We start from the raw sequence: 26,652 nt of genomic DNA on the forward strand, positions 1-26,652 counted from the left end.
AATAGGTCTGCAAATTGATCAGCAGCTGTTAAACACATCAGGTGAAATGTTATTTAAATTCTTAGCCTATATCAGGTATGAAAGTTCCAAAATCCAGGCATGGTGGTGAAAACTTGCTATTTGCCGATATCCATCCATACTTCTTCCAGAGCTTAGCTGGTACACAACGCCTAGAATACAGACTACTTTCCTGCCCTCTCTGGCAGTGAGTTGTGGTCATATGACTAAGTTCTAGTCGGTGACACGAAAGCAAAAACGCATGTGGTAGCTGCTAGAACCTTCCTGGCAACACTTGCACTCTTCAGCTTCATTGCTTCTTAAGTCCTGCTGCCTAGATTAGAATGCAGTCATTTTGGGTCATGAGTTCAAGCTATGCTCAGTGGCACAAGAGCTGCCCTGCAGCTGCCCTGCAGACTTCCCCTTTGATGTCTCTGGCCAGAATGAGATTAGATACCCACTACTAAAGCAATCATAGGCAGAGGATAGGATTATCACGAGTAAACCATTCATATTCAGTAGGGTCCACCTTTGGAAATGGGGATGGGATCACCTTCCCTGAGTCACGTAGGGGAGGGGTGGAAACAGAAGGACGGTGGTACAAGTTGTGCAGTGCACAACAAAGGGGGCTGGGAGGGGCGTTCACCTTCACTCATTGCCACTTGTAGGCTTATTATGATCAATTTTCAGCAGATGGCAGTAAAGTGCTTGGGGAAAGGATGTCTTTTTTCTCATTCACACAAAGTCAGGGTGAGCTGACAAGGTTGGTAACTAACAAAAACCAAGATTACGTTGGAAGGAAGGTGGGGGGGGGGTAAAGGTGGGAAATGAGTGCTTGGTAGATACTGAGATTTCTGTAACATAAAGTAAATAATCAAATCTGTAAACCTTTTAAAATTATATGTAGTAAATTCTATTTTAATGAAATTATCCATTCCAGGCTTACGAAAAAATTTTAAAATCTTTATTCAATTTCAGTATAATGGCTCTGGAAAAAAAAAAAAAAGAATTCTAGACAGATATCCTAAGCTGCAAAACCCACTGTCAATACCAATAAAACATTTAAAATTAGCTGTCAAGATTGATTTGTACAAGAGCAGCAGCATTCAGACAGCAAAGACCCTACCCCCCCACCCCCCATCATATCACATGATTAAGGTATGTAGGAAATTACTACATCTTGAGGAAAAATACCAGTTGAGTGGATGAAATATTATCACTGAAGAGTAATCACATTATAAAGCATGATTCATTTTAAGAAATCTGAGATTTAAAGAAAGCATTACAGTTCCTTCACACTCCTGTCATATGTCCACAGAAAGAGAAAATATGACCAAAACTCAACAAGAAGGCAAAGTTGGGAATACAGAGTGATACGTCAGGAAACATTTTTTTTAAAGTGAGACTTGGTAATCAATTTTCTTGTTGCTATAACCTCTGCCACCTTCTCTTAGTACCAAGGCACAACTGTACAAGTGATTATGGGATATAAAAATGCAAGGAGTTTTCTTTGGGTCAGTTTACACTTTGGATCAGTAATAAATACAACGCGTGTGATGAAACGGAATTCCCTTCATATCTTCCCTGTGGTCACGGGCATAGTCCCACAAGTAATAATCCAGAAGAATGGAATTGATCTCGCCACTGGTTTTTTCACCCTTGTTTTCAATAAGCTCCAGAAGACAATCCCGGATCAGTTCAACACACCACAGTGAGCACCCTCTGATTTCCACCTCTTGCCTGTTCCCATACGAGAGCATTTCTCCTGCAAGGGGGGAAAAACAGAGCAGGAAGTACTAAGTCAGTGATATAAAATCTACTTAGACTTTAAACCACTTCTAAAATAGGCATTAATTCTAAATTACAAGTTCCACAAGAGCAGGGACCATGTCTGGCTTGTCCTAATATTCCTGGGACCTAGCATAGCACCTTGTACATACTAGCTCCCCAATAAATATTTGCTACATGAATTTGGGGTAACCATAAATTTAAAAATATGATGACAAGATTATTAAATTCTTGAAAACAAAGGATTTAAAATTGGATTTGATAGCCAGGAAAGAAATAACAAAATTTGGAGGACTCCAAGGGGACCAAAAAAACAATACCTCCCTTCCCCACTTGAAAATTGAACATTGTTGGCGCACCTGGGTGGCTCAGAAGGCTGTGTCCGACTTCAGTTCAGGTCATGATCTCACAGCTTCTGAGTTTGAGCCCCGAATCGGTCTCTGTGCTGACAGCTCAGAGCCTGGAACCTGATTTGGATTCTGTGTCTCCCTCTCTCTCTGCACACCTCCCCCCCACCCACCCCACTCACGCTCTGTCTCTCTCTCTCTCAAAAGTAAATAAACATTTAAAAACAAATTGAACATTGTCTTAGGTACATTCTAAATGCATCAAGGAGAACCCAGGAAATCAAAGTTGTTAACCCGAGCAAGGAAAACCACCATTGTTCTTTGGATTCAGGATCATTCCACCAGCCCTGCCTTAATATGTAGCCAAGAGCTCCCACAGGACTTGCAGTCTCTCCAGTGCCCCACTCCGGGGTGTATCTGATCCTGCAGGATGGGCATTGACTATGTTTTGCCACTGAGACTAGAACTGGGCTCAACAACTGAACTGCCTGTAAGGATCAGAGAGACAGAGTAAGTGAAGGCAGCAGCTAGATGCAAACTGGTGAAGTAGAGAATGTGTGCTGCCCTATCTAAAGGTAAGTCCACATTTCTCTACTTTTACAAAAGTCAGAAAGCTTGATTTTCATGTGAAACCTGTCAAGTGTTAGTAACTAATTACAAGTGCTCAAAACACTGTCGAGTCCAGGGCACCTGGGTGGCTCGGTCCGTTAAGCAGCCAACTCTTGATTTCGTCTCAGGTCATGATGTCACAGTTCGTGAATTCAAGCCCTGCTTAGGGCTCTGAGCTGATGGCAGAGAGCCTACTTGGATTCTCTCTCCCTCTCTCTCTCTGCCCCACCCTGCTCATGCTTGCTGGTGCGCGCGCGCGCGCGCTCTCTCTCTCTCTCTCTCTCTCTCTCTCTCTGTCAAAAATAAATAAATAAACATTTAGAAACAAAACAAAACATGGTTGAGGACAAACAAAACACACCTGCAGGTTACATTTGGCCTCTGGCCACCAATCTGCACCCTAGCACAGAGCTTCAGAGTACCTAAGAGGCCCTGTGATCCACTGAAAAGTAGGGCAATGCCCCAGCCCCACTAGGTTCCACTCTGTCACCTCCAGTCTTAAATGGTATTGCTTAGGGGCGCCTGGGTGGCTCAGTCAGTTAAGCATCTGACTTTGGCTCTGGTCATGATCTCACGGTTCGTGAGTTTGAGCCCCATGTCGGGCTCTGTGCTGACAGCTCAGAGCCTGGAGCCTGCTTCGGATTCTGTGTCTCCCTCTTTCTCTACCCCACCTCTGCTTGCATTCTGTCTCTCTCTCATAAATGAGTAAACATTAAAAAACAAAATGGTGTTACTTATATCCACTCCATCCAGTAAATAACTATGTTGAACTGTGTCCCCCAAAAAGTCACATTCAAGTCTTAACTCCTGGTACATGTGAATGTGTCCTTACTTGTAAACAGGATCTTTGCAGATGTGATCAAGTTAAAATAAAGTCATACGGGATTAGGGTGGGCCTTAAATGCCATGACTGGTGTCAGCCCTAGAATCACAGTGAAGAGTATAAATTTAGCCAAATTGCACAGTATTTATAAATGGTTAAAAAAATATGCCTTTGATGAAGAGGGGTTAAAGATAAAATGGACAGAAAAAAAACATCTAAATTCATACTACAGTGAAGAGACCACATTTATTTAAAAAAAAAAAAAAAAAGATAAAATGGACAGAAATCTGGGTAGGTCTTCCAAGGGTTGCCCTGGAGATATTCAGAAGAAAAGAGAGGAAAAACAATATAAGTGTGTAGCACAACTCAAATCTGGAAGAAGTATCATTGAAGGCCAGTTAAGGAAGGTTCTACCTCATCTAGTCAAGCTACCTGGTTCTAGATTTCACTTTAGTTTTTAAAACTTAGTACTATACTAGTGTGTACTCCTTTATGTTTATAGTTTGTTTCTCTAGTTTGCTAGGAAAGTACTTTTGGAAAAAAATCCAACTTTGCTTAAATAAACTAAGAGGCAGAGAAATTAGTTCGCGCTACGTCAGACTGGCTAAGGATGAAAGAACAAGCCTTTCAGAAGCTGGAGAGTTGCAGCTGGATGCCTGGGAAATGGCCTTGGGAATTGAAGTGGACGGCACAAGAATGGTCAGACAACTTTGTTCAGCTATGCCGGTGATCCCTCCTCAGCAGGGTTTTCCTCACGGTAGCGGAGACAACTGGGTGCTACATACATTCAGAAGGAGACGGACAAATTATGAAGAGCTGGAAAAAGCTAGGCGGAGGAGGCAGCATTTGAGCTAAGCCCCTGCGGGTGTGTAGGATCTGAATTGGAAAAAAGAGAATTTGGGTGAGGGAAACCAGGCAAGAGCATGTTTACAGATAGGGGCGAGCAGTGTATACACCAAAAAAAGATCAGCTGCATATGGCTACATGGAAAAGAAGCCCTGAATGCTTAAATGTTTAAGGTATCCAGCAATTAATGATCCAGGATGTGAGCATTATGACATAAAATAGCTTGTGATGTTTCAAATGAAGAAACAGAGGGACAAAATGGATGGCCCAAGGCAGCATAAAAAACTGGTAGAAACAACCACAGCAACAATGGTACCTTTATATTCTGTGTTATTCCTGTTTTGGGTGATTGAAATTTATTTCACAAGAGAAAGTTAGGCATAAAAACTACTTGCTTCTAAAAATAAAGAGTAGCTGAAAAGATTGCATCCCAAAGAGATAAATTAATGTGAAAATTATGTAATTATTTTTCTTATACACAGAAATGTTTAAAACACAAAAAGCTGGGGCACGTGGGTGGCTCAGTCAGTTAAGCATTCAGCTTCAGCTCAAGTCATGATCTCACGGTTCATGAGTTCGAGCCCCGCATTGGGCTCTCTGCTCTCAGTGTAGAGCCTGCTTCAGATCCTCTGTCTCCTTCTCTTTCTGCCCTTCCTCCATTTGCGCACTCTCTCTCTCTCTCTCAAAAAATAAGTAAATATTTTAAAAATAAAAAAAAAAAACACCCAATTTTCACACAATTATCTATACTCATCTATTATAATAAGGCTCCCACTCTTGAGAATGATTCCTCAAATCCAATAATGGTAAATAAATAAGCCTAGAAAAGTCAGTCACTTAAGCAAGGTAACCCAGTGGCAGACCCTGGGGACTCCTGACTTGAAACCCACTGCATATTCCCTATCTCTCAGCCCACCTCATATTTCACAATATAGTGTGCCCTTCAGTGCTTAACTAACACTCTTCAGATACTGCACCTACAGGACTTCAGTGTTGCACACCTTCATGTCAAAGAAATTTGGGTTTCATTTTATTGTGAGGCCTTGAAATTATAATGTCCAAACGGCACAATTTCCTACAATATCCATATTCCATTGCAGTGTAAACAACAACCAAAAGCAATTTTCTCTGTATTTCAATTACCCTAGCATTTTTCTTTACATGTGCTTTTAACACTAAACAGTGCTTTTTTATTTTTATTTTTTTAAAGGAAAGGAGAACTTCTATGAAAGAAACTAGATAAGAAAGACTGTCTTAATTAAGTTGGCAAACCTTTGAGAAGCTTCTCCAGCAGTTCCTTTGAGTATTTCAGGGCTCCCAGGTGCACAAGAACCTGAGGTAATCTATAGTCAGCAAACATGGTGATACTGGAGATGTCCTTAAAGCAGCCGTCTCCTTCTCCCTCTAACACACTCCACGTATCTGCCACGAGGATTTGGGCCCGTTTGTAGAAAGAAATTTTCTTCCCCTGATGAATGAAAAAAATATAAATGCTACCTGGGTATCTGAAAGCTTTATGCATGCTATAAAAAGAAAGGCACACATTGAAAACATTTTTCAAGGGTGCAATAATTTTACTGTTGGTGAGAATTTATAGACCTTGACTAGAAGAAAAAGGGAGTCTAATAAATATTAAATTATCTTTCACTCCAAATTTACTTCCTAGAATTTCAAGGCACATAAAATATAATTGTGGTAATTGTGGTATTATTTAGTGTTTCTTTTCAATGACTTTACTTCACATACATATTTCTGCACCACTATAACCCACCTGCTTATTCTTTTTAATGGCTAGACAGTATTTATTTAGACAGTTTCTTAAATTTTTCTGATTAGAACATAATTCCCATTAATTGTGTAAAATACAGAAGAGTATAAAGAGGAAAACAATCATCCTTAAACTCACCTCTGAAGAGAATCACAACATTCATTTTTTAAACTATTATCTTTCAGATTAACTTACTTCAGAGATAAAGGCATAACTGCTGAACAGCCAGAATTTATCAAGCCTACCTTTCTGGAAACAGTCAATATCAATTTGTAAGCCCACAGAACAAAACTACCTTCCAATTATATTTACACAAGGAAGAAACAAATTTAGCCATGCATTATAGGATATCGGGTTATAATTTAACTAAAAAGTTCTCCATAAAAGTACAAATACAGATCAGCATAAACTATGGAAAAACACAGATAATTAGAATCTACTCCTAGTCCTAATACCAAAGGTAATAATCTCAAATCATCTTTTATAACTGCTTGTCTGCTAAAGGAAAATAATCAGTATTACTGGCTCCCAAAATTTGTCCTGACCACCTTGGAGAATGTGTTAAGAGAATGGAAGTAAGTAAAAAATGAAATTAAATTCTTCAAGGAAAGGCTCCATATGAAAATTCCTTAGGATGATAATACAGATTCCTTTACTTACAAGCAAAACAAAACAAAACCAAAAAACACTTCCAATGATACTTTGTCCCAGTGAGAAATAACTTAACATTGCCTGACCTTAAGGTATACCCACTGCAATCAATCCAGACCTACTTTTACTAAGTAAATTGTTTAAGGCCACCTTTAAGAAATTCAGTATTTTGGTTTCCAGGGCAAACACATATGCTCATTTTCTGACATGATGTAAAGTCTGTAAATTAAATTGAATACTGCGGGGGGGTGGGGTGGGGGTGGGGGTGGGGGTGGGGTGGGGGGTTGGAACAAATCACCATTAAGAAGTATCCCTACATCGTTTGGGAATAACATTCTCAAACCTATCAAAATATGACAGGCTGGCAATTGTTGGACTGGACTTACATTTGGGAACTAGGTTTATATTCAAGTCTAGTATATTGACGAGCAAGACATAAAAGTTAATATACAAAACAAAATTGTGGGGGCACCAGGGTGGTTCAGTCGGTTAAGCGTCTGACTCTTGATTTTATCTCAGGTCACGATTTCACAGTTTATGAGATCTAACCCTGTGTCGGGGTCTGCGCTGACAGTGCAGAGCCTGCTTGGGATTCTGACTCTCACTCTCTGCCCCTCCCTCACTCGCACACATGCTCTTTTTCAAATTAAATAAAAAACATTAACATTTTTTTAAAAAACAAAATAGAAGAAAACCCAGAATAAAATTGGATATCAGACACAATTAATACAGCATGCTTTCTGTAATAGATAAAAGCTATTGTCTCCTGTTTTTAACAAGATTCACAGATCAAACTAGAAAAATATAAGAACCAGACTTCTGTAACAAAATCAGTGCTAGCATGGAACAAAACATAAATTGTCACATCATGACCACTGTTGCCATGGTAGCCAACTAGGATATCACAAAGATTAGATTATAATACCTTAAAATGAAAAAAAAAAAAAAAAACAAAAGATTCAAGTGAGGAATCTAAAAACAAATTCAAGTCATCAATAAAACATTTTCTTAACAAGCTGATACGGTTTGAGTAATCAAATGATTTTAGTAATCAGTCTTCATCTCTAAAATATTAATTGATCTCACTGAAAATACCAGCAAATCCAAAATAACAATTCTCTATGTGTTCTATAATATTTCTTTGTGAATATTTTCAAAATAGTAACTTCATAAAAAATTATCAATGAAAAAAATCCATGACCATGAGTTGATTTTCTTCAACAAATTTATCATGAACAAATTAGAAAGGTCAAAAATTACAAATGTTTAAGAGAAACATAAAATGTTATTGATTAAGGTATCAAAAAAGTTCTTGTTTTCATGTATGTTTATCAGTATGTCAGAGTAAAGACTATCACCTAAGGAAAGCAATTTATTAGGACTTTTAACATGGTTACCAAATAATCTAATTCAGAGCTGCTTTGGAAGTACATATACAGTATCTGAATTCTAAAGCTTCTTGACTGACTCTAGAATACAGCCGGGTTAGGAAATCCCTAATCTAAATCTGTCTGCATTTAAACTTTCTAATTTTATCAGTTTATTTATAATGTTTAAAAACACAAATGATAATCTCAGTAAATAAATATCGACGAAAAACAATTATGACTATTTTATGCAACTTGTTGAAGATTTAAAACATAGCAACCAATACCATAACCATGTTATGAAGGGGCCGGGAAAAGGGCATTCTCATATGCCGCTGCTGATCATCTTTGTTATTATCTTTTTCGAGAACCGTTAGCATTTTTATGTATTACAAGTCTGAAAATCCAGGCCATGCTCTGACTCAGCAATTCCACTACTAGGATTCCATTCTAAGAAAATAATTACAAGTGTTAAACTATTGTGCAGTATTGCTTATTATCACATACAACTGAAAACAACGAGACATAAAATTCAACTTAAAAAATAAAACTGTGGGGGCGCCTGGGTTGGCTCAGTCGGCTAAGCTTCCGACTTCAGCTCAGGTCACGATCTCGCAGTTCGTGGGTTTGAGCCCTGCGTCGGGCTCTGTGCTGACAGCTCAGAGCCTGGAGCCTGCTTCAGATTCTGTGTCTCCCTCTCTCTCTGACCCTCTCCCGTTCATGCTCTATCTCTCTCTGTCTCAAAAATAAATAAACATTAAAAAAAATTTTTTTTAAATAAAAAATAAAACTGTGAATCAAATAGAATTACTGTGGTAAAACAGTTGAGCAAATAAATATGGGATTGGATAGCCATACAGTGGAATACTGTGAAGTCATTAAAAATGGTACTATGCGAGGTGTGTGGGTGGCTCAGTTGGTTAAGCATCCAACTTTGGCTCAGGTCATGATCTCATGGTTTGTGGGTTCAAGCCCCACATTGGGCTCTGCATTGACAGCATGGAGCCTGCTTGGGATTCTCTCTTTCCCTCTCTCTCTCTGCCCCTCCCCCACTCACGCTTTCTCCCTCTCCCTCTCTCTCTCTCTCTCTCTCCTCTCTTGTAAAAATAAGCTTTAAAAATATTTTTTTAAATGGAAAAAAATTGTGCTGTGAAAGAACTGACATAGAAAAGATGTTCATATGTTGACTTTTAAAAGTTTATACAGCATGATCCTAACTGTCCCCAGCCCATGGTATAGACATTCACACAAACACACACATGTAGAAAGACCAAATTATGAACAGTGATTACATCCTGGTAGAATAGAGACTGCTTCTCTGTACTTTTCTTTTTTTTTAAATTTTTTTTTTTCAACGTTTATTTATTTTTGGGACAGAGAGAGACAGAGCATGAACGGGGGAGGGGCAGAGAGAGAGGGAGACACAGAATCGGAAACAGGCTCCAGGCTCCAAGCCATCAGCCCAGAGCCTGACGCGGGGCTCGAACTCACGGACCGCGAGATCGTGACCTGGCTGAAGTCGGACGCTTAACCGACTGCGCCACCCAGGCGCCCCTTCTCTGTACTTTTCAAATGCTATAATAAACATGTTATACTCTTGCAATTAGAAAATTCTAAAAAATGAATAAAAACATACATTTGATTTTAACACTTTCTGAAATTCAAAAGTAGTCCCAAAAGGTCCAGAATTCCTCCAGATTTGGAGTTAACTTCTCAAAGTACTTCAATTATTTATGTATCTTTTATTTAATTAACTAACTTTTGAAGATTTTACTTTTAAGCAATCTCCACACCCAATGAGGGGCTCAAACTTACAACCCCAAGATCAAGAATTACACACCCCAGGTGCCCCTTATTATTTACATATCTTTTTTTAAATTTTTTACGTTACTTATTTATCCATTTTTACTTTAGAGAGAGAGCGAGTACAAGTGGACAAGAGGGGCAGAAAGGAGAGAGAAAGAGAGAATCTTAAGTAGGCTCCATGCCTAGCACCAAGCACAACACGGGGCTCTCCAGCCCACAATCCTGGGATCATGACCTGAGCGAAAATCAAGAGTCCAACGATCAGGATGCCTGGGTGGCTCAGTCAGTTAAGTGTCCAACTTCAGCTCAGGTCATGATTTCATGGGTCATGAGTTTGAGCCCACGTCAGGCTCTGTGCCAACAGCTTGGAGCCTGGAGCCTGCTTCGGATTCTCTGTCTCACTCTTCTCTCTGTCCCTCCCCCACTCACACTCTGTCTCTCTCTCTCTCAAAAATAAACATTAAAAGAAAAAATTAAAAAAGGAAAAAGAGTCAGGGCTCAACTGATTGAGACACTCAGGCGACCCTATTTATGTATCTTTTCAATGAATATGTAAAGATAACTATAAAATGGACAAATTGAAGCATTTAGTGAGTACCCACGACATGCTCAGCATCATGTTAGAAATCATAGGAAATATGCTGCTTTTGGGTAACACTAATGACAATCTTTTGGAAAAAAATGAAAAAGTGTAATACTCCTTTAAGAAAGTATCAGAATCCTTAAGTATGATTTTTGTTACTTTTGGGGGATTTTTTTTTATAAGAATGTTTTCTTTTTACTTTTTTATAATTTTTTAAGTGTTTATTTATTTTTTAGATGGAGAGAGAGACAGAGCACGAGCAGGAGAGAAGAGAGAGGGAGACAGAATACAAAGCAGGCTCCAGGCTCTGACCTGTCAGCACAGAGCCCAATGAGGGGCTCGAACTCATGAACCTCAAGATCATGACCTGAGCCAACTGAAGTTGGATGCTTAACTGACTCAGCCACCCAGGCGCCCCTATAAGAATGTATTCTAGAAATAAGTACTGATGGGAAATGGTTCAGGTACTAATACTCATTTTAAAATATGTCAGCCTTAAAATTAATCTATACTCTGGTACAATTTTTAAAAATTGAGGGGCACCTGGGTGGTTCGGTCGGTTGACCGTCGGACTCTTCATTTCAGCTCAGGTCATGATCTCACAGTTCACGTGCGGCTCTGCGCCGACAGCAGGGAGCCTGCTTCAGATTGTCTCCTTCTCTCTCTCTGCTCCTGCCCCTGCTGACACACGTGCACAAGTGCTTGTTCACTTGTACTCTGTCTCTCTCAAAATAAATAAACCTTTAAAAACATTTTTGAGCTTTTCAGCAAAGCAAACCATGTTTCAAATAAAATAGAAACTCAGCACATTTGCTTACTAACTTGGAATTATAAGCTACAAAAAAAGTTTACTCTTTCTTCCACAAAAACAAAAACTCACGACAACTTCAAAGCAAACTATATGCTGTCATGAGTTTATTCCATTCTGAAATCATGTTAAATTTACTCTTAGCCCTTTCTACAACCATGTCGATTCTGGAATACATGGATTCTTAGCCACCTTTGATTTCTTTTATACACTAATACATTTAGATGGCCTGAAGGATGCACCAAGGAACTTGATCCACAATTTCTTTAAAAAAGGCTGAAATGACACACTTTAAAGACAAAGATAAATCTCAAAGTAACCTCTGCATTAGCAAAATGCTTAGAACAAAATGAAATTCAGCAGTGGCCTAGGGCTTCTTTTCTAGGAAGTGCCTCTGCCCCACTCAAAGCCCCTGCAGCCGCACGTAATTGGTCATAATCCATGCCAATTCAATCAGCGTTTGACCAGGAATTTTAGAAGGTACCTGAGAGAGGGTGTCTACTTCTCCCTCTCTCTCTGGTGGCTGAAGCAATAGGATACAAATTCATGAACCTTTTCTACTTCATGGAGAAAGCCAGCCTGCAGTCAGAGAAATATGGAGCCAAAAGAAACAGAGACTGAATCCTGACGGCACTGAGTCCCTGACCCTAGGTGTTCCTATCCCTAATACCCATCCCAAATTCTTCATTTTGCTTAAGCTTTTTATAGTTTTGTGTCTGTCTCTTGCAATTAAAAGAATCTTAACAACACCACCACCACCACCAACAAAGGAATCTTAACATATATAACCAAGCATCTCTCACTTTACAGGAGAATTGAAATGCTAGCTATTTATTTCCTAAGTGAAATAAACCAGTTAACCTTTCTGTTTAGACTTTGGTTCCTGGTCTGCAAACAGGACAATAATGACCCTTGTCCTTAGGCCCACAGAGCTCTTCTATGGATCAAATGAGAGTGTACAGGCAAACACCCTGTAAATCATCAAGAGCAATTTAAACAATATTATTGGTAATTGTTAGTTGTTGAATTGTGATTTCAAAAGGGTAGCTTAAAAATGTCAGTGTGACTTAAGCATTCATTAACTTATTCAATAGATTTATATTATGCGATTCCTCTCAAGTTGCTTTCACTTCTATGTCAGTGACATAAAATACACAATGATAACAAATTCTAAAAGAATTTTACAAAAACAGGGGCACCTTGGTGGCTCAGTCAGTTGAGTGTCCGACTTCACCTCGGTTCATGATCTCACAGTTCATGAGTTTGAGCCCCATGTCGGGCTCTGTGCTGACAGCTCAGAGCCTGGAGCCTGCTTCAGATTATGTGTGTGTGTGTGTGTGTGTGTGTGTGTGTGTGTGTGTGTGTGTCTGCCCCTCCCCCACTTGTGCGTGTGCATGCTCTCTCTCTCTCTATTAAAAATAAATGAACCTTAAAAAAATTTTTACAAAAACAGACTCTGGGTGTATACTGAGGGGGTATACCAAATGTTAGCCATTTTAAAAGTACATCATCTATTTAAAGTAAATAAAGAAAATAACACTGTTAAAGTACTCTGTGTGAAAAAGAAAACACACAGTATGTATATATACATTAGATCTGCCAAAAATTACCTTTTATTAGAGAGAATTTAGAAATATTTTCTGATTTTCATCCAATGAACTAAATTTTTGGAAGTTCCAGAAGTCCCTCATTATTCCTGAGTAGCAACATCATATTGAAGGTCCAGTGTTTTTTATGTTTGAAACATTTTAAAAGGACAAAGAAAAAGGAACAAAAGAATAAAGGAAACACACTAACTAGAAAACATAAAAGAAGTAACCTCTTTGAAACACTACTGAACAATTTTGTTCCTGTTCCTTGTCCACAAGGAAGGAACTTCAAATTTTAAGTGTTTATTCTCAAAAGTAGTTCTGGAAGTAAAATAGTTAACTAGGAGAAGATAATTAAGAATTCTAAAGTCTCCAACAGAAGCAACTCACCTCATACTGAGTCACATCTCTGTAAGAAGGAAAGCTTTCGACTACCAGGTGCATTAACTTCTGAGCGCTTTTTTCACTTTTTCGGACACAATTAAGAAAAGAGCCTTCAAACTTCTCAAGCAGAATTTTCCCGGTTTCATTAAGAATCCGATGCCTCTCTTCTATCAAAGGCATGGGAACGTCCGTGTCAGAACGGAATATGTGCTGAACCTGATCCAGGGTCACTGTGGCATAGTAGGAAGCACTAGTTATCGGGATCCCTTAGGGAGAAAAGAAAATGCAGAGGAACAATGTCATACTTTTATATTCATTAGACCCTAGCTTTTACAACATACAATAGGAGAGCAAATGAGTGTTACAGGAATGCACGAAAAGTGGATGAAGAATTCAAAAATCAGAAGCATTTATTTTTTATTTACTCATCTGTATTTATTCATCCGTTTCTAACAATTGTCATATTATATCAGATGTATTTTGACTGCATAAAATGTTATAGGTGTCCCTTTGTTCTTCAGATGTCATGAAAGTGACATTCTTTAGAAAACTGACTTTTATTCTTAGCTGTGCTGATGATAAACATTAGGATCATTTCTCACTGAGAATGGACTTATAGCCAGCCTCCTCTCACACTTCTATTTTAAACAGAGAAGAACTGCTTCACTTTAAGCAATGAAGAACTTCAAGTTGGGCGTATTAACCCAGACGCCGGACCCGCTCCTTGGGACCCTCCCGCTGAACCCAACCCTGCCTCAGGTCTGACAGGGGGCACTAACCTTCGTCGAGGGCTCTGTTGACCGCGGCGCACAGGGCCCAGTACCCGCTGTACGTTTTCCCCCTGTACCCCACCAGACATTTGTGCTCCTCATGCTCCGACCAGAAGGAGAAGTTGAGCGTGTCTGTCACGAACACCCAGTTGACCGCGGCCTCGTCAGCCGCCCTGGGATTCAGCTCGTGAAGGGCCTTCCAGCCCCCCAGGCGCAGCTCGGGCCCCGAGGCCTTGGCGAGCAGCAGCTTGGCCACCCTCCGCACGCCTCCGCCGTCGATGAACACATCCCGACTGTTCTCTGCAATGAATTTTGCAGACTCCCTGGGAGGAAGGGGCCCGTCCATTCCGCCCCTCCCTTTGGGACTGGGGAACGTCGCTTTCACCCGCCCGCTGGCCAAACTCGCTTCCCTCTCTGAGCGGGGGAAGGGCGCGGGTCCCTCTGCAGCTCTCCTTTCCTACCCACCTTGGGATCGCTGCCCTAACGGGGTACCGCCCTCGCCCAGCCGCACTGAAACCGGACAGGGCGGCCGTGTTCTGGGGCCCCTCCCTCCACCGCACTCCCAGGCTGAACAGCGGAGGCCACGGGGCCGCGCCCCCGGCCGGGACCGGAGGCACTTCCGGGAAGGCTGCCCCGCCCACTCTCGCCCAGGCGCGCGTCTGGGACCCGTTTCCGGTTCCGAAGACCCGGAAACTGCCCGGAGGGGTCCGGCGGGAGCTGGCAGGCAGTTTTCCTCCCTCCTGCCCTGGCGTACTGCTCCGCCATTTTGTGCACGTTTGCACCCTCTCTTCGGGCACGTGGTACTGCGGCTTGGCGCGGTGGCCTGAGTCGCGATGACTGCGAGCGGCGCGCCCCGTTGCCTTCGGCTCCGGCCCCTCGCCACTCCGGGTGGGTGACGTGGGGGCAAGACGCCCTCGGCGACCCCAGCATCCGGGTTCCTGGGCCGCGACGAGCGTGACGGCGCCAGTCGTTGCAGGGGGCTGAATCGCCCCCAGGCTGCGACACGGATTGGCGGGTCCCCCACAACCCCATTTCCCAGGCACGCCTCTTGCGCTAAATTCCTGGCCCATTTGGAGGCCATATGGACGTTTAGGATTAGTTGGGAAATTTGGAGAAATGGATGAGAAAACAAGTGTATTAAATTGTTAGGTTAACATTATGTGCCTGGAATTGTGCTTACTTACTGACTCTTTTAGTCCTGGCTGTGACAAAAGCGGCCGTTGTGTTCCTTGTTTTGAGAGAGCTGTATGGTTCAGTGGTTAGTCCCTGGTGACAGCAGTGTTCTGGGTTGAGATTCAAACCTTTGTTCATCAATCCCCAGCTCTGGGGCACTTTCTGTGAACCAAACTCACCAATGCCAACCATTCAGGTCAAGTATTAGTGGCCCTGCTGAGGAGACATTTTTACAGGAAGTATCGCCTTACAGACCCAAACTTAAAAAAAATATTTTTTAATAGGATGAGGAGAGAGGCACCCAAGTCAGTTTAGGGATGATCCAAATTTGCCTAGTGATGAAAATTTAGTATATGTATTTTCATATAGAACAAAAATGTATTTTTGTTCTTCTTCAGAGACTTAAATCTCCATGGATAATATGAAATGTTCACACCTTGAAACTCAACTATTAAAAATAATCAACAGTAGTCATCTCTAGTTATTGACAGTAAGGAATATTGGAATTGGAAAATTTGGGGAGGATTTGGAATTTTTAAGTTTGACAACTGTGCCCCCAGAGAAGCAGAACATTATCCCTCCAGTTTCTTCACTTTGGTAAGAAAAAAACTTTAAGGACTTCACTATGATTTGCTTTTCCAGACAAAGTCACCAGCACATTAATATTGTTGTTGAATAAATGTAAATCTGTTGACTTGGGATTTTTCCTGTCTACCCCAGCAGCTCTAAGTCATGGGAGTCAAAGAAATTGATTAGCAAGAAAAATCTAGCAATCTCAAAAGAATCCAGGACGGTTATATAATTTAGGCTGTTTTCTCTCATTGACAGAAAAAACCCAACAATTTAAATTCCTACTATGTTCAGGATATTGAGTTAAACACTAGGAGTAATATACAGGAGTAAAACATGCTTCCTTCCCTCAACTTCTTGTTGAGATAAATTATACATTTTGCGCAGTAGGTGGGTTTATTTTTTTAATATACAAGGTGTTGAGGGGCACCTGGATGGCTCAGTTGGTTAAGCATCCGACCTCGGCTCAGGTCACAATGTCACGGTTCATGGGTTCAAGCCACGCGTCGGGCTCTGTGCTGATGGCTCAGAGCCTGGACCCTGTTTCAGATTCTGTGTCTCCCTCTCTCTCTGCCCTCCCCTGTTTATGCTCTGTCTCTCTCAAAAATAAATAAACATTAAAAAAAATTTGTTTTGCCTTCCCCCGCTCCCCCAAAATATACAAGGTGTTGGGAATACAAAAAGGGAGTCCTTACCTACTCAGCATTCTTTCCCTCCTTCCTTCCCAACAGAATCCTGATGTTGTTCAGGAATCCCTCTTACAGCTCACTTAGCTCAGCATCCTGAGCTCCAGGAGTGGTCTGGACTGGTCTAAGGACAATTTCACCCTCTTGCAGGGGACTGGGTTAGGGTCATATATGTTTCCCAGTTCACCTCAGTGAATTGCAAAGATAGGTGTGTAGGATGCTTCCAGAAAAGCTTTTCCAGGAGAACTTAGAAAGTGATTCATGCTCCCTCTGGACGTGATTGAGCTTGGATATGAGGTGTGAAATTGCTACCGTCCTTTTGACGGGCAACCTGTGTGTGAGGTTAACACACGGAGGAGGCAAAAAGAATAGCAGAGTAATGGAGCTGGAGTGATGAGATTATGTCAACTTGTTTTTTTAAAGATTTTAAAAAAATGTTTACTTATTTTGAGGTGGGGGGCAGAGAGAGAATCCCAATCAGACTTTGTGCTTTCAGTGCAGAGCCAGATGCAGGGCTCAATCCCATGAACTGTGAGACCATGACCTGAGCCAAAATCAAGAGGTGGACACTTAACTGACTGAGCCAGCCAGGTACCCCTGAATTATGTCAACGTTTAAGTCTATCTCACTTTTGGATCTCGTTATGTGAGTTAAACTTCCTTATAGTTTAAGGCAATTTTGAGTTTTCTAGAACTTCTATGAAAGCTTCCTATCTTACAGGTAGCAAATATAGATGTGGTTGCTGACGTCTCATGATCTGGTGAGGAAGGCGGACAATCAAATGGCTGGGTAGTATTGTACTTCAACAGAAAACCAGGCTATAGTGACTAAATAAAAAGGGGATTTTCCTATATAATAAATCCAGAGGTAGGCACTCCAGGGCTGATGCAGCCATTTGAGAATGTCAGCAAGGAACTAGGCTCCTTGCTTTTGGTCTTACTCTCCCTCGTATATGACTTTTGTCTTTATGGTTGTAGGATGGGCATTGTGTCCACAGAAAGGATGATGAAAATAAAAGGGCAAAGAGCCAAAGGAACAGGCTGGCTGACTTTATTTCTTTTGAAAATCTTTGCCAACAGCTCTACGCACAGGCATAGGCTTTTGAAGACATCAAGATGACCTCTAAATACTCCCTAAGCTTGCATTTTCAAGGTTAACAGAGGGAGGAGCCTTGATCAACGATGTTCTGTCCCCATCACCTTTCCCTCTACTCCTAAACAGTATCCAAGCTAAACTGTTCTAGTCATCAAGAAGGCCATCATTCTGAATAGCTACATTAAATGTCAAGCTTTGGCAACAATCACTGCTACATCTTCTGTTTTCTGTCATGATAAGGTATGGCAGAAACTTACAGCAATAGTGAGTTAATGGGGCACTTGGTTGGCTCAATTGGTTAAGTATCAGGCTTAGGTTGTGTTGTCAGGGTTCTTGAGATCAAACCCCATGATAGGCTCTCTCTGAGCTGGAATCAGAGAGCTTGTTTGGGATTCTCTCTCTTCCTCTCTCTACTCCTCCCCTTTGCTCCTCCCCAGCTCATTCTCTCATTCTCTCTCTCTCTCTCTCTCTCTCCCTCCTTCCCTCTCTCTCTCTCAAAATAAATAAATGAGCATGAAAAAAAGAAAAGAAAAGAAAACAGCGGGTTAAGAGGTACTCTGGAGGAAAAGTTGCAAAAGTTGGCTAGAGCACCGTATAGACAGTAGACATTGCTAGAGAGGAGGCTGTAGTTTTTCATACATACAGAAGGAGGAATGTAAAATGGATTTTTGAAGATAGGACATCTGTATTATTTTCATTTCCCCTGACTCTATTGAAATGATCAATAGACTAAAGCCCCAAGAAAGGTTAACAGAAAAGAGATGGTTCACTACTGTGTAAGTTTCCTCTGTTTCTTTTCTTTTTGATTAATCCATTTATAGCATTTAAAATTGACCACTTCCAGGGCACCTGGGTGGCTCAGTCGGTTAAGCATCCGACTTCAGCTCAGGTCATGATCTTGCAGTCAGTGAATTCGAGCCCCACATTGGGCTCTGTGCTGACAGTTCAGAGCCTGGAGCCTGCTTCGGATTCTGTGTCTCCCTCTCTTTCTCTCTGCTCCTCCCCTGCTTGTGCTCTGTCTCTCAAAAATGAATAAACATTAAAAAACATTAAAAAAAATAAGATAAAATTGATCACTTCCTTGAAATTCATCCTTGGCTTCTGGAGCATTATATTATCCTGGTTTTCTTAGTACCATTTGAAGTTCTTTCTCTTCTTATTGTGTGTAAAGTGTTCCATCTATAGGCTTTGGCTTAGGAACAGAGTGGACTCTTTATGGTAAACACTATGAGTCTTAAATAATTCAATTTCTGTTTTAAAATATTTAGTTATTGGGGCACCTGGGTGACTCAGTCAGTTGAGTGTCTTAATTTTGGCCCAGGTCATGATCTCATGGTCATGAGATGAAATCGAGCCCTGCGTGGGGTTCTGCGCTGACAGTCAGATTCTCTGTCTGCTTGGGATTCTCTCTTTCCCTCTCTTTCTACCCCTCCCCTGCTCTCTCTCTCTCTCTCTAAATAAATAAACAATAAAAAATATTTAGTTATAATGGAATAAATATATCATCTTCATGATATATCAATATCATTACAGTTCAAAACCAATTTAGAAATTTTTGAACCATGGGTTGCTTTTAACGAGTGAAATGTATATTTCCTACTTAGGAGAAATCACTAAACATCATAAGTATCAGTGCAGAGCTTCCAGCTGATGAACATTTAGAGATTCAGGGAGATGGGGCGCCTGGGTGGTTCCATCAGTTGAGCATCTGACTTTGGCTCAGGTCATGATCTCACGGTTCGTGGGTTCGAGCCCTGGGTCAGGCTCTGTGCTGAATGCTTGCTCAGAGCCTGGAGCCTGCTTCAGATTCTGTGTCTCCTTCTCTCTCTACTCCTCCCCTGGTCGTGCTCTCACTCTCTTTCAAAAATAAATATATGTAAAAAAATTTTTTTCAGAGATTCAAGCTCTGTGCCCCTTCCCACATAACTTGCCTTATATGTCTCTTCTATCTGGTTGTTCCAGAGCTATATCCTTTTTAACAAACCAGTAATCTATTTGTTTCCCTTGCTGTCTAAACAACACAAAAAAGTTGTGGAACAAATCACACAGTCCTTGAGAGGTTCTCTGAGTTCCATTAATGCTCCTTTACAAGGTTATGCACAAGACTTAAATGTCATCAAAGAGGTGACTTGAGTGATGTCGGTCATCATCAGTTCCTGCCGGACAGATTGTCTTGCACAACCCAAACTTGGTGTGTGCACTGCTTTACAATTGATATCTCTTTGAATAATCTTGAACTCACCACTTCAGGAAACAATGTAAAATATTGATCAAATAATCACCTTCTCTAGCTCAGAGTTGCTAGAAGCTGAAGCTGAGCTGTCAGTGGAATGGGTTCTGGAAATTGTCAAGCAAGAGGTTGTTGCACAGACAGTTGGAGAAATTTCCAGAACCCAAATTCAAATATGTGGAAGAGAAGCAGCAGGCCTTCTAGTTATTTTATTTCTGGGAAACAGAAGTAGACAGATTGCCTGGTGTATCTGCTATTAAGGGGGATCACGCAAATGTGTTTCCCTTGCATACTTTGATTTGGAGACTTGGTGCCAGTTGGTAATAAATCACTCAGCTAGCCTGTAGGGCAAAAATAGTGAGCAGAGCAGGGCGGGGTCGAGGGGGAGGAGAGGACACTCAACAATAATGAATGTAAAAGCCTGCTTTTAAAAAAAGTACAAAAAAGTAAACAGATACAAAGGAATATTTATTTTGAAATGGGGCAGGATTTACCTGGGGCAGGGATTAAGTGCCGATGTTTTATTTCTGAGGTGCAATCTGAGGATATCGACAGTGAAGGAAAGGAGAAAGGAAGTTTCAGATGGAAAGTAATATAAGGGGATGTGATATTGTGCTAGCCACTGCTTTGTGGCGAGCCTTGGAGAGACACAGCTAGTCTTAGTGTAGGAGCGTGGACACAGTCTATGTTATATGGGACAAACTATAGGGAGAAACTGCCTCAGAGCCGTTTGTGAGAGGAAGAGAGAGGAATTTCCCATCTGTCTGTCTCTGTGTCTCTCCCTCTTTTTGGATATTTTAGGATTTTAATGTCCTTCACATATGCAACATAAAATACTGACCATGGATAAACAATAGGGGGAAAGACTCTTAAGCAAAGATCTTCCAGAACTCACAGCATCATTCTGGTCAGACAGTATAAAGAGAACAAAGGATAAGGAAGTTTAACAGAGAATTTTAGTTCAATGGCTTACCTAATTAAAAAAAATTTTTTTTTAATTTATTCTTGAGAGAGAGACAGAGAGAGACAGAGCACGAGTGGGAGAGGCGCAGAGAGAGAGGGAGACACAGAATCCAAAGCAGGCTCCAGGCTCCCAAGCTGTCAGCACAGAGCCTGACACGGGGCTCAAACTCACGAGCTGTGAGATCATGACCTGAGCCAAAGTCAGACACTCAACTGACTGGGTCACCGAGGAGCCCCTCAATGGCTTACCTAAAACATAAAGAACCAACTATCCAACCTTCTCTTCTACCCATTGGAAGGAAAGCAAGAGTGAATTGGAGAACTTCTAAATCATTTCTGTGAAGCAGCTTAAAAGGTGCAGGGCAGGGTGAGGGCCACAACTGTTACTAATGTAATGTTATAATGCACAATGTCAGGGACTCTGAGAACTGTATTCTTAGAAATATAAATGCATAAAGATATAAACTATTTGGTATTAAAACAGATTTTGCTATATAAACATATGTCACTTTTATCTCTTTATGAGAATAACAGGATAAAGAAAGATCCCCAGTTTGCCCTTTAGCTTAGAACCCCTAAACTACTCACCACACAGTCAGTGTAAACTTGAATTAACAGATGTAGAACCCAGGAGACCCCACTATGTCATTTTGGAAAGGATCAAGATTCGGTACCCAGAGGACCCCATTCACCCTGCTGTGTCTTTGTGTGTCTCCAGAAGCAATTACCTGCAATTTGCATAATTAAGTCCACAGACAAGTTTGAATACTGGGATCCAGTTAGAAAAAGTAGCAACAAAGATACCATAAACAAAAAACACACACACACACAAAAGGGAAAGACAACATAAACTAGATTTTGTTAGCAAAGCAAGAGGAAGATTCTCTTAAATGTTTCCAGTTCAAGTCAGAATTAAGGTGTCTGTTAAGTCCCACCAGCTTTGCAGAGCTGTGAATGTTTTGCTGTTCTTTGAAAAAAAGAATCCTGGGGCGCCTGGGTGGCGCAGTCGGTTAAGTGTCCGACTTCAGCCAGGTCACGATCTCGCGGTCCGTGAGTTCGAGCCCCACGTCGGGCTCTGGGCTGATGGCTCGGAGCCTGGAGCCTGTTTCCGATTCTGTGTCTCCCTCTCTCTCTGCCCCTCCCCCGTTCATGCTCTGTCTCTCTCTGTCCCAAAAAATAAATAAAAAAACGTTGAAAAAAAAATCCATAATAAAATTTTCATTCAAGAAAAATACCATGTTTGTTAACTTATTGTAGCCATTCCCAAGTAGCTTTAAATTTTGTAGCTTCTTCAAGGGCAGAGTATATATCAGTTAAGTTGTGTTCATAGCTGTAGTAGAAATAAAGTAAGGGAGCACCATTTCTAGAGTCTGTGGCTAAAGGTTCAGGGTAGGGAATGTTCACATTTGAAAGCTATGTCCTAAATTAGCAGCAGTATTTGGAGGCTTTGTAAAATATGGACTTTGCCACAGGTTCAATCCCTAGACTGCAGAAAATTAGGAGATTGCCTCCATAGGAATGTACATAAACGGGGGGTGGGGTGGGGAAGTGAAAGCTAAGAGGTACAATCCTGTGGAGTTTTTAATATTATCAGCTTTAGTATTTCTATGATTGTGTTTAAAATTGACACAAGATTCTGTTTGTAAAGTTATTCTTTATTTCTCTAGACTCTTGGGGAAGTGATGATTGCCTTGATATAAGTCATTTTCCTTTTGATTATCATTTTCAACAAAAATTTATGTTGGAATATGAACTTACTGTTGAAGCTGTCCTCACAATTACATTACTATCATGTGGTTAGAAATGTATATCTGAGATAAACTTATTAAGTAATTAAACCTATTAACTGTTAATAGTGAAAAAAAAAATGTGTTCATAGCTGATGCATCTCCAAAGAATTTTTCATGAAGGCTGCCAGGTTCTAAACATCTTCTTTCCTGTCAGCATTATACAGAGAGGCTGGATGCCTCCCACAGACCCACACCCTTTCAAGGAGATCACATTGAGTTCAAGAACTTTAGTGAGTAATCTTTTTTTCCTAAAGCATCGTCTCCTTTGGCATTGCCAATGCAGAATGGAATATTCATCTTGCTTCTATTCTGGGATCCACTGGATATACATAGAATCCTTGAGACTTATCAATAATATCATAAATCATTTGTGCTTTGATGGAGCTGAACTTCTCCACGGCTGTTCTTAATCACTCCAGGACCAAGCCTATGACACAGATGCTGAAACACACAAGGGTGTTGGATGTGGAAATCACACGAAACTAGGAAACATCCACCAGCCTGGATAGGAAGTTTGAGGGCACGTAGCAAACCAGCACTGCTCCCTGGACATCAGAAATCAAGGCAAGCTCTACTCTGTGCATGGTCTCGTTGGGGCAGCGATGTACATAGGAGGTTCCATGGGCTTGGATCTGGAATGTTCGCATAACTCCCAAGCTTAGGATAGGCAATATTCACATTCCTAAACTTTTAGGCTTCTTTTGCTGCCTTAGCTAACCAAGCTCCTGTCATCTCGTAGGTAGCACACCTCTCTGACCAATCAGGTTTAAGAGGACAGCAGTGAACTGGCCTTGACATGCCTCTTTGCACAGAACTAATTTTGTAGTTGTCTGGAACAACTGACAATTTCCACACAAGATTTTCTGTGTTGTTACTAATCTTAGCAGAGGCTGATGGCCTGTGGCTCATTTCAAGAACACTAGTGCCAATTCCAATTGTACTCTAATAATTCTTCTTGTATCTCTAAAAACACTGAGTACAGCAGCTTAGTGGCTGGGGCAAAACTGACCACATGCCTGGGGCAGTCCACTAGGCATCTGATCCACTGGGCGAGTCGGCTGGAGGCCACAGATCACCCGGCGGTGCGTCTCTCTCCTTGCTCTTATTTCCCTTTGGTCAGAGTTCTCTCCTCCAGAGTTGACTCCTCTTTCATTCCAGATCGCATCATCCAGCCCCTTTGGTAGCTGCTCCAGAAGTCAGTTCCCTTCTCTGTGACATAGGGCATTTGATTCAAGTCTGAAAGGGGAGGAAAAAGCCAGAAACTTGAGGCAAGTTATTGCACTGAATGTTCAGTGGCAGCCTTGAGAGAGCCTGGCAATGATTGATTTATGCCCCAGATGGCATAACTGTGAAGACCCAAGTGACATTGGTTGGCAGCAGTGGCAGCTGAGACCCGTGCTTTTTATTGCCACCCCCACCCCCCCGAAATTAGCAGTGCTGCCTGCACAAGATAAGCCTCTTTGACTGATGGGCTGCATGTAACAGCAACTGTCTAATTAATTTAAGCAAAAAGAATGTTTTGAAAAGTTATGAGAAAGAAGAAGTGAAGGATAGAAGAAGGGGAGGCTGGGGAACCAGTTTGAGAAACTGCCCAAAGTTTTCTTCTACTAGTGCTGCTGAGAAAACTCACCATGATCATTGTAACTTGGCTTGCAATCAATCATTCTGCTCAAGATTTAAATTCCCAGGTCAGGCAAGCCTTGGTAAAATGCCTACTCTCTTGGTGTGATAAGGACTCTCCCAAGGACCAGGATATAAACAGCTGAGAGAGAAACCTCCAAAAGCAAAGCTGGGTCCTATTAGAGAGGTCAAAGTGAAGCTGTGTTGTTTAACAAAAAGGTACATTATAATTCATTCCTATGGCTATTCAGTATCCAAATAATTGTTTGCATATGTATACTTTCAAAAACACTGCTAGCAAAATGCAGTTACTCTTTATAAAAAATTCTCATCCCTTCCAGAGAAGGAGAGAACTCAATGTCTCATTACTTACTGCATCAAAATCTAAGTCAGGGATGTCTCGATCGTGTAAATTTCTGCTCTTGCTCCAGCTCAACTGTCTTAGATCAAGTCCCTAGAAGCAGAGCCCTGGTCAGGAATTCTTGTGCCAGTGACTCACTGGAGGAATGTTCTCAGGTGAAAGGAAGCCAGGGAAGCAAGCAAAGGAATCATGAGTGAAGCCATGATTTGGTCGCAACTGGAGATTAGTGTCAGCTTGATCCCACAGAGTTCTGGAGGCTGAATTGTACACAAAATTGGTGCCAGTTTAAAACACAGGTATGAATCAATAATCTAGATAAAGCTACCTGATCTACCAGGTGAAGGCTCCAACCCAACTGAGGCTACCTCCACCTAGAACTTATGGTTTGATTGTATTTGCCTTACTTTTCTTGCCTTTTACCTCTTGACTTCTAGGGCTCTCAAATTCCCATATGCCCTCTTTCTCTATACGTTCCCATTCCCATTGATGGTAGAAAAAAACCACATAAACTTGCCAAATTAAATGCAAGTTGAGGTCTTTTCCAGTTTTATATGGTCTAATTTAAGGGAAATAATTATTCGGTTAAAGGTCAGACCCCTTATTAGGGATTTTTTTTTTTTTCTAAACAGTCTTTTACCTCTACCTTTCCAAGACCTCCCAGAGGTCTGCTGGGTGCCAAGGGTATAAGGTGTTCTGATAATAGGAGTAAAGAGCCTTTAGCATCAAGTGGTCTCTGCTCAAGCTGAGGTGTAGGTTTGTTTGGGATCTTCTGGTGTCTGACTTCAGTTACCACTGAATGGACCGAAGCTAGTCTTAGCTGGTTTCTCAGCACTCGGCCTAGCTTTCTTCTTGACTAACTTGATCTCATTTTGGCTTTCATCATGAATATTGACAAACCTTTGAAATTCTGCTGTCTCTATCCACCCCCTGACTAGGCTATCTTCCTTACAGCCTCTGATATGCAATAACCTTCCTCTTCACTGTGATGACCCCATGGCAAGCCCATTAGCACTCAACTGGTGTCCCTCTTATGCCATATGGGCATCAAAGGGAATACTGTGGCGTGTGTGTGCAAATCTCAGGGTTTCTCTGTCCCAAAACATGATTGCCTCAATTTCTGCTCTGCTTTACAAGCCCATGTAGTCATGGGGACACTTTGCAGGGCTCCAAATAGTGAGGTTTAAGCCTTCTCTTTCAGCTTCCTAGTCAACCTACCTGGAGTTCCTGCTTCCACTAATCATCCTCTACTGGATGAACCCTAGGGAGGTTTCTGAAGGACCTAGCTGGTACTTTATATTCTGTTCCTGCCTAATCTCTCTTTACTATCTAAATGACTTTTGCTCTGATGAACAGCTGTCATATGCCACGCTCCCCCCCCCCCCCCCCCCAAACCTCCCCGGCCTTGGCCTGACCCCACAGACACTTTTGTTCTAAGTGAACTGGCCCTTCCCTTCCAGGAGGCCTATTCCTTAATGATAGGACTTCAAGGAAGAAGGGGGAAAAGGGAGATAGGATGACTGAAAGAAAATATTTCTGAAAGGATTCTGGAAGGTTTATAGTTCTGGTGACATACTTTTTCTCTCATAACTACAGGTGTGGGGGTTACAGGTCTGAGTTTGGGGGAGCAGGGGGCAGCGGGAGGAGCACGGATTCTGGGCAGAAAATGAGGTGAAGACTAGGAAAGTTTGAGGTCACAGGAGACCTGGTCTATCAGTTAACCACAAGCTTGTTGCTAGTGCCTGTTACTCATTTGGCAAATGGGAACCCAAGCCTACAAAGCATTTACATCTTAGATTTTCCAATGTCCTTGACTCAAATTAGCTCCCCATTTTAAATACAGACAGATGTGAAATGTTTAATTTTCTAGGTATTTTTTTCCCTGAGGTCGGATTTCTTCCCTGACTGGAAGTGCTGAAGCCTGGTTTGGGCAAATGATGGCCAGCTGTGTACACAAGCGGCATCTGCTAAGAGGTGAAAGGGATAGAATTTTGGGCTAACACAATGGGATTTCTCTAGTTTTAATTCTAC

General features: G+C 41.4%; 1 protein-coding gene, 1 long non-coding RNA gene and 1 pseudogene across 3 annotated transcripts in view; 1 reads left to right on the top strand and 2 right to left on the bottom strand.

The window, feature by feature from the left end:
• LOC109493764 overlaps positions 1–18,519 on the top strand; it is a 34,060-nt gene extending 15,541 nt beyond the window's left edge. The window contains exons 2-4 of the long non-coding RNA XR_006588697.1: positions 14,018–15,024; positions 15,708–15,906; positions 17,645–18,519. This is a non-coding gene — a long non-coding RNA (uncharacterized LOC109493764). The remainder of the gene's footprint in view (positions 1–14,017; positions 15,025–15,707; positions 15,907–17,644) is intronic.
• Positions 940–14,734, bottom strand: CD4H9orf64 (chromosome D4 C9orf64 homolog). 2 transcript variants are annotated; one of them, XM_019815823.3, is made up of 4 exons: positions 14,602–14,734; positions 13,373–13,632; positions 5,683–5,878; positions 940–1,762 (listed from the first exon to the last, which is right to left on the bottom strand). In XM_019815823.3, exons 2-4 carry the CDS (start codon positions 13,544–13,546, stop codon positions 1,530–1,532), a joined length of 603 nt encoding a protein of 200 aa, XP_019671382.1. In that variant the 5' UTR covers positions 13,547–13,632; positions 14,602–14,734; the 3' UTR covers positions 940–1,529. The 2 variants fall into 2 exon arrangements, with proteins under 2 accessions (XP_019671382.1, XP_003995488.1); XM_003995439.5 differs by lacking the exon at positions 14,602–14,734 and adding an exon at positions 14,146–14,482.
• A 3,580-nt stretch (positions 18,520–22,099) lies between the features above and the next one.
• LOC109493574 lies at positions 22,100–25,865 on the bottom strand (annotated as a pseudogene).
• Between the last annotated feature and the right edge of the window lie 787 nt (positions 25,866–26,652).

Source organism: Felis catus, chromosome D4 (assembly GCF_018350175.1).
Source record: "Felis catus isolate Fca126 chromosome D4, F.catus_Fca126_mat1.0, whole genome shotgun sequence".
NCBI classification, from domain to species: domain Eukaryota; kingdom Metazoa; phylum Chordata; class Mammalia; order Carnivora; family Felidae; genus Felis; species Felis catus.